Source organism: Euprymna scolopes, chromosome 41 (assembly GCF_053919585.1).
Source record: "Euprymna scolopes isolate OS-2025 chromosome 41, ASM5391958v1, whole genome shotgun sequence".
In the NCBI taxonomy this organism is placed as follows: domain Eukaryota; kingdom Metazoa; phylum Mollusca; class Cephalopoda; order Sepiida; family Sepiolidae; genus Euprymna; species Euprymna scolopes.
Window position 1 is genome coordinate 33,540,407 of NC_136522.1, and position 12,923 is coordinate 33,553,329.

The 12,923-nt window shown below is 33.0% G+C and overlaps 1 protein-coding gene across 1 annotated transcript in view; it reads left to right on the forward strand.

The window, feature by feature from the left end:
• Nucleotides 1-12,923, forward strand: part of LOC145266464 (uncharacterized) — a 58,590-nt gene that overhangs the window by 21,849 nt on the left and 23,818 nt on the right. Inside the window, exons 8-10 of the mRNA XM_080122147.1 lie at nt 1,753-1,967; nt 7,969-8,375; nt 9,499-9,689. Of these exons, the coding sequence (XP_079978273.1) occupies nt 1,753-1,967; nt 7,969-8,375; nt 9,499-9,650 (774 nt within the window). The 3' untranslated portion in view covers nt 9,651-9,689. The remainder of the gene's footprint in view (nt 1-1,752; nt 1,968-7,968; nt 8,376-9,498; nt 9,690-12,923) is intronic.

Here is a 12,923-nt window from a genome sequence, read left to right on the forward strand (position 1 = left end):
AGTTGAAGGAGCTAATTTTCCTACAGTCCAAAGTCCTTCTGCCATCTTGAAGAAATTTGAGTTAACTATTTAAGTTTCATCTATAATACACTCCCTCTCCTCCTTTTTTGATAAGCACTTTCTCTCAATTAAACATTTCCATACCACTTGTTTGGTGGAAAAATTGATACAACACCAATTGACTTTTTGAAGTTTGGTTGCCAGTTGAAAATGTAAAATCTATTTTTCATTATTTTTAAACTAGCAGGCCTACCCAACGTTATCCAAGGCAAAAGTATAACATACTTCTATTAAATCCTTTATCTCTCTCTACCTATCAGTCTCATTCTCATTTTCTTCCTCTCCTCCATCCTCTCCTTCTTTGTCCAGCCTATGTCTCTCTTGCTGAATATATATGCACAAACAAGTTTTTATATAATAGATCCCTTGAGGAATGAGTCAGCATTTTCTTTCCAAATAAATGAAAGAAACCACGTGAATATTTTGTTTTCCGGGGCAATGCTATTCAAAAATATAGCAACTTTGTGACTCTTTCGTTTTTAGTTTTTATGATTTAGCTGTATATACGAACACACATACACACAATTTTTATGTAAAAGATTATGGTGAGCATTTTACCTTGAAAAAAAATAAAATGGATTACATTACATTTTTTTTTTTCTAAAGACGCAAAATTGTTTTCACATTCAATTTATAACCCAAATAACAGACAAAAATCTTATTTCAATCACGTAAATTATTGATGAAAGTTAAAACAAAAAATTGGAAAGACTTCTCAGCGCGTACATCCGACCTGTACTTCTCTTTACTACTCAATTGCCAGTGTGTAGAACAGTTTCCTATAATAAAATTAAAACAACTAAAACCCATGTCTTTATAATTAACTATACACACTAGTATTATTGGCTGAGAATCATTTTTATTTTAAGTTTTTCCTTTTGTGAATCACAAATTCACAAATAAAAATTTATTTATTTTATTTATTTATTTTTTAATTTTATGAAATTCCATTTCTCCAGAAATGGAGTTGCATAAAAAATTTTTTATTGAATATATTTATTTAAAAAAATAGAAGTGTATGTCTCTATTTACTTGCCTTACGCCTTACATCAGGGCAAAATATTTGTTTTCTTGATTTCGACTTAGATGTTGTTGGATAATGATGCCATAATTAACACCGCAATACCTCAAGTGATAGCAAGAAAAGTAGCTAGCTGTGCATAGTCAATGATGCTAAATATTGTGAACTGCTTAATTAGACTGAAATATAATTTGCTAAGAAAACTTTAGCTTGATCTCTAATGTGCTATGAAGAATCAATGTGTTAGAGATCTCCTTTTCTTTGCTATTTTGAGTTAGTAAAAAACTAAAATCTACTTTGCACAATGATTAAAAAAAAAAAAAAAAATGTACCCATTTTTTTTTTTTTTTTTTTAACTTTCACAGCACAATTGAATAAAGATAAGTAGATTCACTAGAGTCTTAAACCTGGATTTTTTCTGAAAGATGACTTCAAACCTTATATTAAGCCTACTTTATTGACAAATAGACATTTTTTTTTAAGAAGGGACTATTTATATGCATAAATGTAAATTTGCAAAAACATTTTTTACATGAAAAATTGCTTGTCACTGAAAATATAGACTTAAGTAATCTGAAAACAAATGATTGACACAATAGAATAGCACATGTATAAGGATAAAAGAATAAAATTTGATTACATTAAAATTTAATGAAAATATTTAATTTCAGAGAAAGCTACAGACCGCAGAAGAAAGGGAGGCCAGACTTGTACGAGAGAAAGAAGAACGAGAGAGAGAAAGAGAACGAGAGAAAGAGAAAGAGCGTGAAGAAAAGCGAAAGAAAGAAAAAGAACGGGAGAAGGAACGAGAACATGAAAGAGAAAAGTGGAGTTCCTGCCGAAGCCGGTGTCACTCCAGAAGAAGTCGGAGTAGAAGCAGAGACAGGTAAGATAAATTAGAGCGAAAAACGCCATGTTTTGAACATTTTTTTTTTATTTGCATTGCTCAGACTACTAATTTTGTTTTGCTTGTTTTTACATTTCATCCAACGTAATCTCCAAACTGCATCTTTTCAAACTCTGAAATCTTTGTTGAACTCATCTATCTGAACATGTAGCACAGGGCACGAAGCTGTTGAGTGTCAGTTCGAAGTGACCGTCTTCCAGAGTTGACGGTTCAATACTTACCACACTTCAGTATGAAATTCAAGTGCAAAAAAAATGTACCTGAAGGAGGTTGCCATTTTGACATTTCATCAGTGAAAACTTTGAAAAATAAAAGCCAAAATGAGAATAGTAGTCTGAATAATTATCAATCCTCATCTCAAAGAATTCCAAAACATTTTTACTTTGAAAATTTATGATTATAGTCTTCATATATGCAAGACAAATACAGACATGCGACTTGTTGGGCACGGCTGTGTGTGCCATTGGATCTTGTTGCTATTGTCTGTACTGCCTTTTATATTTTTTTTGCCTTTATCTTCACTTTGTCTCTTAATTCTATTCCTCACAATTCCACCAGAACTGAAAAACTTGCTTTTTTTGCATCTTTTAAATTTCCCTATCTTGACCAACCGGGCTGGATATTATGTCTCTGACTGGTGTTTTTCAAATGCTGAAAACAGTTTCATCAAGAAGTACATTAGTAAATAATCTGAATACATTGTAAGAACATATCAGGTAGTCCTTATTGTAGTTCCTTAACTAAACCATTTCCTGAGAATATATTTGTTGAACTCATGGATTTAGCTAAATTGGTTAAGTTTAGTTTTGATGGGAACATGTATCACTAACTTGATAATAATGGCTAGTCCTTTACATACAGTGTTGGCCATTATTTTTTGTCCGATTCATGGACCTTTTTTTTTTTTTTTTTCATCAATTGTTGTATTTCTGCTATACAAACAATATGTTTTGTTTAAATCCTGCATAAACTGATTTTTTTCTTTAGCATTTAAATCTCCTTCATCCTGCACTGAAGTTTACAATGGAGAGAGTGGGTGTGTTAATAATTAGTTAACACTCTTGGAGCTTTTGTAGAAAAATCTGACAAATGCTTTTTAACCAGCATATACAGAAAGCCCACAAGCCAGGACAAGAGCACCCAAGTTCCCAATCAAAAACCAATATGATAGAAAAATTAATGTATTAGGTTTTCTTGCTTCAGTTCTAAATGAGATACAAATGCTCACATTCAATTGTTGCCTTGGCATACCATGATGTGCTAAAGATAACACTGCCTTACTGCTGCTATCAGATTTTGGCTTCTTGACTCAAATGCACCACACATTGTTTTTTTCATTTCTTCCTTTTCTTTTTGAAAAGGTATTCACCCAAAATAACAACCCAAAAACATTTAAAAAAAGAAAAATGTAAAACAGTAACCAACTTGTTACAGTAGACGACTATAAAAATGCAAACACCCTCTTAGGGATGGAAAAATTCCATACTTATAAATGCAAGACTTTCACACACAAAAGATTAAACACTTCAAAAGAAGCCATGAACTAACGCTATCTATGACAGAAGAAATACCAGCATCCCCAAAAACTCAAGTTAAATGGTCAAAACCAAAAACAAGTCAAAAGAGCAAAAAATAATCTGATCAACAAAAACTACAAATAAACAAATGTAAAAGATCTAAGTCACGAAACAAGGAGAAAAGCAGACGTCAAACACAAGATCAGTGAAGATGGAAGCCGAACAGGAAAACACAAAACTTCCTTCAAAAACCAAAATAATCTAAAAACAAATACTGTAAAACCCCGGTGACCCTAGGATATGTTTTTTTTTCTTTTTTCTGAATACAATGTTTTTCCAGCCCCTGGTTACAATATTTGCCCCGCCTTATGGTATTATTTAAGTTATTTGATTATATACATGTGTATTATATGCGGTACTGTATTTTGTTACTAATTTTTAATGTCATATCCTGGAGTTCTACTGTAATATTAATTGAAAACAAAAGTAAATTTGAATTAATCAAGGCACTCTATAATATTGCTGAGGAATACATTTCAAAAAGCTTTACCTTCCCAAAACACAATAAACTCTGGTTTGGCGAAAAATGCAAGGTAGCAATCAGAATTCGTCAAGCAGTACTAAAGAAATTCAAAAGGGAGCTAACTAAAGAAAATCTCAAATGTAAAAACAGTACAGCTAAAACTCACAAAACCATTCAAGAATGGAAAAACTCTGTATCAAAAATAAATACAAAAAGTAAAAAGGTTTGGGACATGATCCAAAAAATTTCAGGGAAAAATAACAGCAACCCTACACCTGACATAAAATTACTAGCAAGAAAGAAATGGTAGATTGTCTTGCTGAAACTTTTGCAAAAAAACTCCTCTCCCAAAAACTTAAAACAAAAAAAATCAAATTATTAAGGAAAAAGCAGAAAAGGAAAAATTCCAGTTTCAAACAAATAATACAGAAAAATACAACCAGCCATTCTCTAAAAACGAATTGGAAATATCCTTTAGCAAACCTCATGACTCAGCTGTTAGCCCTGACCAAATCCACTGTCAATTTATAAAAAGACTTTCTGATACGTCTACAGACTATTTACTGCAAATATTCAATGATATTTGGGAAAGTGGCAACGTCTCTGAAATGCGGAGGCAGGCCATAGTGATCCCTATATCTAAATAATCAAAAGACTCTACAATTCCCATGAATTACTGACTAGCTGTATTTCCAAAATGATTAACAGCAGATTAGTACGGTACCTCATTAGTCTGCCCAGTATTTAAAAATATTTCAGTACGGACCAATCAGTGTTCTGTACGTCATGAGTAAGTTGCTTGAATTGGTATTAGAGAAATTTTCAACCATTTCTGTAAAATCAACCTACTCAGTGACTAGTAATAAGATTTCTGTCCTGCAAGATCTACAGCTGATGTACTTATTTTACATCGAATTAGTGAATCTATCGGCAGGCCTTTCCTCTCTATAGTAATAGCTCAACATATCAAAGGTATTTGATAGGGTTTGGTATAAAGGTCTACTTCACAAGATTTCCAGCTATGGATTATCTGGAAATGTCTTAACCATTGAATCTTTTCTCTCTGATAGGTTCATGTAAGTAGTCATCGATGGGTAGAAGTCCGAAGTTGAAAGTATCTAACTAGCATACCTCGAGGATCCATCCTGGGCCCAACTCTCTTCCTTATCTTTATCAATGATCTAAATCATATTCTAAGTTCATTCGTTGTCATGTACGCAGATGCCATCTGTGGTAACACTTCAAAGGCTAACTGACCAAGATCTCTCTGGGTTTCTCTTCTCTGATCTTGAGCCTGTGGTGCAATGGGGCAAAAGGTGGTTGATTAATTTTAATGCATTCAAAACTAAGCTTCTATCTTTTCGTCATAAATCCTCTGATTCCCACTTGATCCCAATTGGTATGAATAGTTCTTGACTCAAAGAAGTTCTCTGCTTCGACAAGCTTCTGGATCTGACCTTCAGTCCTGACCTAAAATAGAAGACTAACATCAAATCTGTTGTCAAGGTCACTGGAAAACTGTCATTCTACTGCTCCAGAAGGTATCTCATTCCTCACGCAATCCTCTATCTGTATAGGAACCAAATATGTCCTGAAATTGAGAACTGTTGCCACATCTGGGGAAGAACTGCTCAAAGAACCTATCCTTCCTTTACAGAGTTCAAAACCTAGTAGGGGATGCCCTTTTCTCTTCTCTGCAGCTTCTTTCCCACAAGAGACGTTGTGAGCCAGTCTCTGCTCTATCATTTTCATGGCAAGTGCTCATCTGAGCTTCAATCTATGGTCCCTCCATTTTGCCAAACTTTCACAAAAAGAACTCTAGCTACAACCACTCTGAACAATTTCCCTGACTCTCTCACTGTACTTAAATTTAAACGCAAATTCCATGAGCAAAGCTTCTTCCCTAAAACTGCCTGCCTGTGGAACTGTTCTGCTAGACTTCTTTTCAGCTAACTACAATATGGTCGCCTTCAAGCCCAATGTAAACAAGTTCTTGTTGTTCCCCTTAAAGAATCAAATTCTACTCAGTTTCCACCACTGACAATCACTATGCTGTTGTCTCAGTGACTATCATACACTCATTAACCCTTATCCTCGAGTGGCATTCGGACCTTGATAAGTGGTAACTCCCTTGTGTGAAAAAAAAAAAAATTTAGCTGTGTATGGCTGTTATTTTGCCACCAACGTGCAAATAAATGACTTGAGATGACCCCCCCCCCTTTTTTTTTTTTCTTTTTGATGTGTGAAACTAACTGCATGGGGTGTACTATTCATCGATTAGAGGTAAAAATTTCACATGTCCTCCAGTTAGATACATAGGTCCAGGCAGTGGTATACATCTTGGGTCTTTATAAACCCATGAATCTGATATTGGTGACTATTTATTGAATTGCCAATTATGCTTTAGAGTGTATTCTGATGAGGTGCTATCTATTCTATTATGGCTTTGTTTGGAAAATCATCTCAAAATTCCTGAAGTGATTGCCATTTACTTGCGTCAACTGTCCCTGTGCAAACAGAATGAGTACCTCCATAATTTTTATTTTTTAAACTCTCGCTAATTCTGTTTTTTGACCATGTTTTATTCTGATTTCATCCCCTTGATAAAGATTCAACTGAAAGACATTTTGGTAGAAATTATGTTACTCTTGCATAATTTGACCTGAATTCCCGTCAAGTATCGATTGGGTGAAACCGGCAATCATCGCTGTCAGCCGAGCGTTGTTCAAATGTTGAAACGCTAACTAGACTTTATTTAATTTAATTTTTTTTTTTTTTCTGTTATGTTTTTAGTAATTTTTAAGGTGATATTAAGAGGGCGGGGTGATGTTTTATTTTCTGATTAGTTATTTATTTATTATTTATTTATTTTAATTGAATTTTTGGGAGTTTGATTAGCCAAGTGCTATCTAAATGGAAGCAGACGACATTCGAATTGGAAGAAACCGACTTAACCAAAAAAAAAAAAAAGCTGAAAAACAAATATATTTTCAAACTCGCCAAACTGAAAAATGACAGGCAAGAAAATAAATCTATACATGTTAGAAAATCTCATTGTCAGGAGAAGAAATTGCAGTCCCCCAAAATTGAGAACAGTGCAACAATTGTAAACACAAATGTTTACTTAAAAAAAAGATTGTGTGTAAAGGATGATTTCTCCTGGAGATGTACAAATGGATAGTGCCACCAAAAGAACTTGACTGAACAACAAGTCTTGAAAATAATAAAAATAAAAAAAATATGGTTACAAAAAAAAACAAAAAACTTACTTACACCTATCAATTATATGGTTAAAAAAATCTTTTCTTGGAGAAAAAAAACAAAAAAAACTTTTTTGATAAATATTTTGCAAAAAATAAAAAATAATAATAATTAAATGCTAAAATGAAATAAACATATTTTCATTTTTCAAGGTAGGTTTTTGTTATTTTTGATTATTTGCATATTTTTTTTTTTTTTTTTTTTTTTTTTATTAGTCTGCATCTGTTACGATGCTCAGCTGACACCGATAATTGCCAGTCTCGCCCGATCCTCAGCTGACACCGATAATTGCCAGTCTCGCCCGATCCATGCTTGACGGGAATTCACGAGAATTCTGGTTAAATTATGCAAGAGTACCGAAATTCTCATTCTCTTTTCCTCCTCTATTCATTGATTTCTTTTAAAGTTGCTAAGAGAAGAGAAAAATGTTTTATTAATAAGGGCCTATCCCTTTCTTAGTAATTATGGCTATTTTAGCAATATTATTGAAATGCATGTTAACATTTTGTGCGGACAAAAATCTAAATATGGATTTTAGGTATTTGATAGAATGTGTAAAGTTAACAGACCTTTTTATAAGTTCAAATCTTCCTAGTAATTTTAATCTTTGTTTATATATAATCTTTGTTGATTAGATTAAAACGATTATCTGGTGTTCTTGCATTTTTCCTTTTCTTAGGAAACGGCGTTCTAGGAGTCGTACTAGTCGCCATCGTCACAGATCAGGTAGTAAAGAGAAACACAAAACCGGCCGTCGGCACCGATCAAGGAGTCTTTCCAGCTCCAGAAGTCACTCTTCCCGCCAGCCCAATCATCGCAGTCGCAGATCCCGAAGTCGAGAACTGAAGATCCGATCAGATAGTAAAGAATCAAAATACCAGTCGAGGAGTCCAGATTCAAAGACTGGCTCTCCGGTGCAGGAGTTTAATAAGCACCGTTCACGGAGCAGAGATTCAAAACGACGATCTGGCAGCAAAGAATCGGGACATCATTTGCAAAATTACGAGAGGAATCGGCGCTCACCTAGCATGGAATCAAAGCGTCTGTCTGATAACAATACAAGAACCTTTCTACACATGGAGAATGGTGAGTTGGATTTTGTTAATTTTAATGATTTAGTCAGAATATTTAACATTATATCTAATGTCTGTCGATTGGTGACAAGATGCAAATTATACTGATCAAGCGATACGAGTTTGTGCATATCAGCATATAAAAGGTTCTTCCTTCCTTGATCTCTTGAAAGATGTGGAGATCACCGTTTCTGATTGGTGCTGTCTTGAAAGATATGGTGTTAGTTTTCCTCAGATTTACCATCGTTCCATCTGATTTGTGCACCTTTCCATTATTGTAATGTTGGGAGTTTTCAATATCAACCTTATCTAGTCGATCTTCCTCTGTAAATGGAAACTTGGCCAATGAGGATAGTCTGTCAGCTTAGAAGTCTTTAACAATGTCTGGCATTACCTTATCCTACATTGTCAATTAGAATCAGTTGAGAAACTGATGTTCTTGGCTGACACCTGAACTTGAGGTCTCTGTAGTCTCTTGTTGCAGTGATGCATTCGATGGTTTATGCATGCGGCTTGTCACGCAGAGGGGAAATTAATTCACAGCATAATCTTCTTGCATGGGCAACAAATATCAAGGAGGACTATGGTTAAGTCTTAAGTCCACAAGTAGTTTGTTTTTGCCGGAGGAACTATGGGTTACTTTCAATAAATTTTATATATTTTAATATTTAATCCTGATGAATGTTTTAATTTTTATTGTTCATGAATAGAAAGCAGTGGAGAAATACTTACCCTCGCTATGTACTATGCCTGTCACCCATAATACCAGGAAAAATTGAACAAGATAACATTTTACTGTAAACACCATTTCATCTTTAGCCTTCATAGGATTTTAGAAAAGTGTAAGAAAAATAAAAAAAAATTACAAGTGTGTTTTGTGTATCTAACAGCATCAAGATTTTGTAATTGGATTGGACAGAGGTTGTCAATCCAAGCCTCACCTGAAGAATAATTATTCTTCTCTGATTTTGTCCTGAAATGAATTAAGATGACATTTTAAATTACAAGAATAACTAGATTGTCTTTTATCTTTTATTCTGTAATATTGTATTTTATGGAACTTAGCACCCAGGTCGACACCAGGTTGTCTTATTGGTTATACATGTGTAATGTAGATTTAAATATTTCTGTTTCAGAAAAGCGAGGAATCTACAATGATTGTGACTATGAGCAAATGGATGAAATGCAATATGAGAAATATGAAGATGGCGAGATCCCATCTGACAGCCGCGGTGATTTTGACAGCAATGAAGAAACTGGCACTCGTTCTGAAGGTGACACTAAATGAATACTTGATCTAGCCTGCTTCTGATCCCATCTTCTACAGGTAAGTGACTGTCTGACTGAGCCCCTGCTCTTGCTTTCAGCTTGTCTTCTATCAGAGGTAAGTGGAGACCTCTACTGGCATGCATCCGTCCGTCCATTTGTTCACCCATCGAGGTTGAGCAAGAGACACGCATACGCACATACCACTCAAACGTGACGGGAAGTATTCGTTCGATGGCACCAGTCAAGTGAATGTTCTGGTTTGTTAACCTGCTACACATCTGAGCGATTATATTTTCTCGTATTTTTTATGTGAGCTCTACTTTCACTCTTTGCTCACTATCATGATTTGAAGATAATAATTTTTCTTAACGTTTTGTTCTGAAAGTTTTCGTTCTAAATTTCAGTCTACCAGTGTGGAACTGCTGCAGACCTAAAAAATGAATTCCTCTTTTTATTAAAAAAAAAATAAACACTGATGAATTCGTTGTGATTAACAGTGGAAAATTGTATGGTCGCTTATTATTTAGAGTTAAATGAGTTCCGGCACTTGAAAACAAATTTTAGTAAATAAAAAAAATAACATTAACAGTAAGTTAATTTAATTATCTATTTGAAAAAAAGTCAGTGATATAGATAAATCAAGAAGGGAGATAACTCATTTTATATTCCTCTCCCCATTTATAGTGTCATTTATGGTCTGATTCTTTTTGATAATCTATCCTAATCTCCAAGTTTGGCAATCTTTAGGGTTGATTACCTTCAAGGCCTGTTTGTCTAAGGTTTTTGCTGATGGTGTGCATCCAAGTCTTTTGGGTTGTCCCACTTTCTGCACGAATAGAAAAAAAATTCATATCTGAAGTGGAATTTGATTCGCTTACCAAGACGATTTTCTTTTGTTTTTTTTTTCATTTGTAAATTCCACAATTACCTTATTTGGGCATATTGACGAAATCTATTTTCACTGTAATTCAACAAAAATGTACTATTTTAGAGTGGTTTTTAATTTAAAAACCAAAACCAAAAAACCCTCAAATTCTGAGTGTCTTAATGTTATTGCAATGCAAAGAAGTGTCTAAGTTATTTTGAAAATTAATTTTTGAATTTAAAAAGTTATGTCGATCAAAGAGCCCATCTTATATCATCCATCTGTATTACACCTTTACTCCTTGTCGTAATTATGAATTAAAAAGGCAAAAATATAAAGTTATACGAATAACTTGTTTTAATCCCTAGTTTGGTTGTTTTGTGACATTTTTATACAAACGATAACCTTCAAAAGGTCACAATTTTAAGGAAAAGTTTTTCTTTTTATATTTTTTTACTACCTAATACACCTTCTGATGGACATTTGCAACTTGCTAACTCTGTCCCTTTTACTAGAAAATATTACATTTTATAAAAAAAAACAACTTGAGGCTATCTTCTTGATTCATTTGTTGAACCTGGTTAATCTTTCCCCCCCCAAGTTTTTAATTTACCAGCTTTTATTTTTATATTTTATGTTATGTATTTTGCTAAGTTTGTTTTTTTAAATGAAAATAATTTGTAGAGCAATTCAAAATGCATTTACCTGTAAATAATAAACGACCATACATTAGGAAATTATCAAATATTAAAATGTGTTTCCAGAATTTCTCTTTGACTTTTTAGAGTAAAAATATTACTAAAAGCTTAATACTAAAATATCAATTAATTTTGAATAAATTATTACATCAAATTACTTTGCATGATTTAAAATTATCACCAAAGACACATTTTTACCCAAATTATCTAACATATGAAATTATCTTGTCAAATTTTCAAAGTCACTCATTTTAGCTGACAAATTAAATTTTGCTTCTGACTAGCCATTTTCATTTGTTATTGTTGTACCATGTTATTGGCAATATAATAACATACTTATCTACAGTTGACTTTAAAAGTTTGTCCACTCCCCGATGACTGGTAATATGAAACATTTTTAAACAGTCACCTGAAAATAAAAATCAGTGAAGGGGAATAATTTGTATTTAAATTGAAGAATATAATAAGAATTGTTTACCTCTGACTAAAATTTAATTTTTCTGTTTTAAAATTTTCAAACAAACAAAAAGCAAAAGCTAAATTGGCTTTACTGTAGCCCAGGCAATGCCAGGTAGGTACAGTTAGAAAAAAATAGTTAACTACAAAATTTAAATTAAAAATGAAATGTTTATCCTTTAAAAACAAAAAACTCACGAGTTATGAAACATTTTTCAAATGTGCAGTTTGCAAAAATCTACTGGCGTGTCTTTTTTATTTTTAAAAATTTCTTTTTCCAAGTTCGATTTAACAAAAAACCTTTAATTCACCTTTTCAATTATCACAGCTTTCCCTGGCTTGGCAGACTGGTCTACTCAAGTCATAACGCCTTCCGCCTTCTCAAAGGTAACACTTATTGACAAGAGCTCGACTGTGGCTAATTACATGCAGTAAACATCCACTCTTATAATAGTTTTGTTAATTTTTATTTCCTCTTCAGTTCCCACCTCCAAATTTGTGTTCACTTTTATATTTAATAATTTTGGCTGTGCAAATTCATTTTAGTTCAATCATAACGGTTTTGTATTTCTTCTTGATGTAAAACTTAATAAAATGAAATTTTTCTTTAGAATAGGAATTATTTTTTTAGTATCTTTTTCATAGAGAATTTCACTTTTTATTTAGACTTCTCGAATTTTTAAGTAAAATTGATAATTTGGATTATTTAGGCTACTAATCTCGTCTTATGTTATATTCATGATTTTGTTGGCCAATTTAACATTTAACTGAACTTGAATAACCTAAATGGAACTTTGGACTGAATCGTTTAATCCATGTTGGGAGATTGTTCCATCAGGCATGATTGGATAGAATTTTGTTCTTTTCATTGTCTATAGTAAGGATTAAACCTTCAACCTTAGGAGTAATTAACCAATGCCTTTACCTGTTTTTAAGCAATGTTTAAATTAGCAGGTTTACATGTTTTGCATAGATTACAGAAAAAAGTAAAATGAAACAATCTATGTAATATTGTAATTTGAGATATTTAAGTTAATTTTAGGGAAAAATCTGAGTAAACATCTGCCTAAGAGGTTCAAACTCACAACCTCAGTCTCTTGAGTATGGTGCGCTAACTGAATAAGCCATTCTCTCTTTTTAATAGTCAAATGTTGGTTGAAACCCCAAAAGGCAGCATTCTGTCTCCTTTTCTTTCCCCATGTCAACTGAAGGTAAAGAAAGAGCAAGAAAGGAAAGATTCACGAGCAAAGATAAAAAATGATTAAATTAGTAT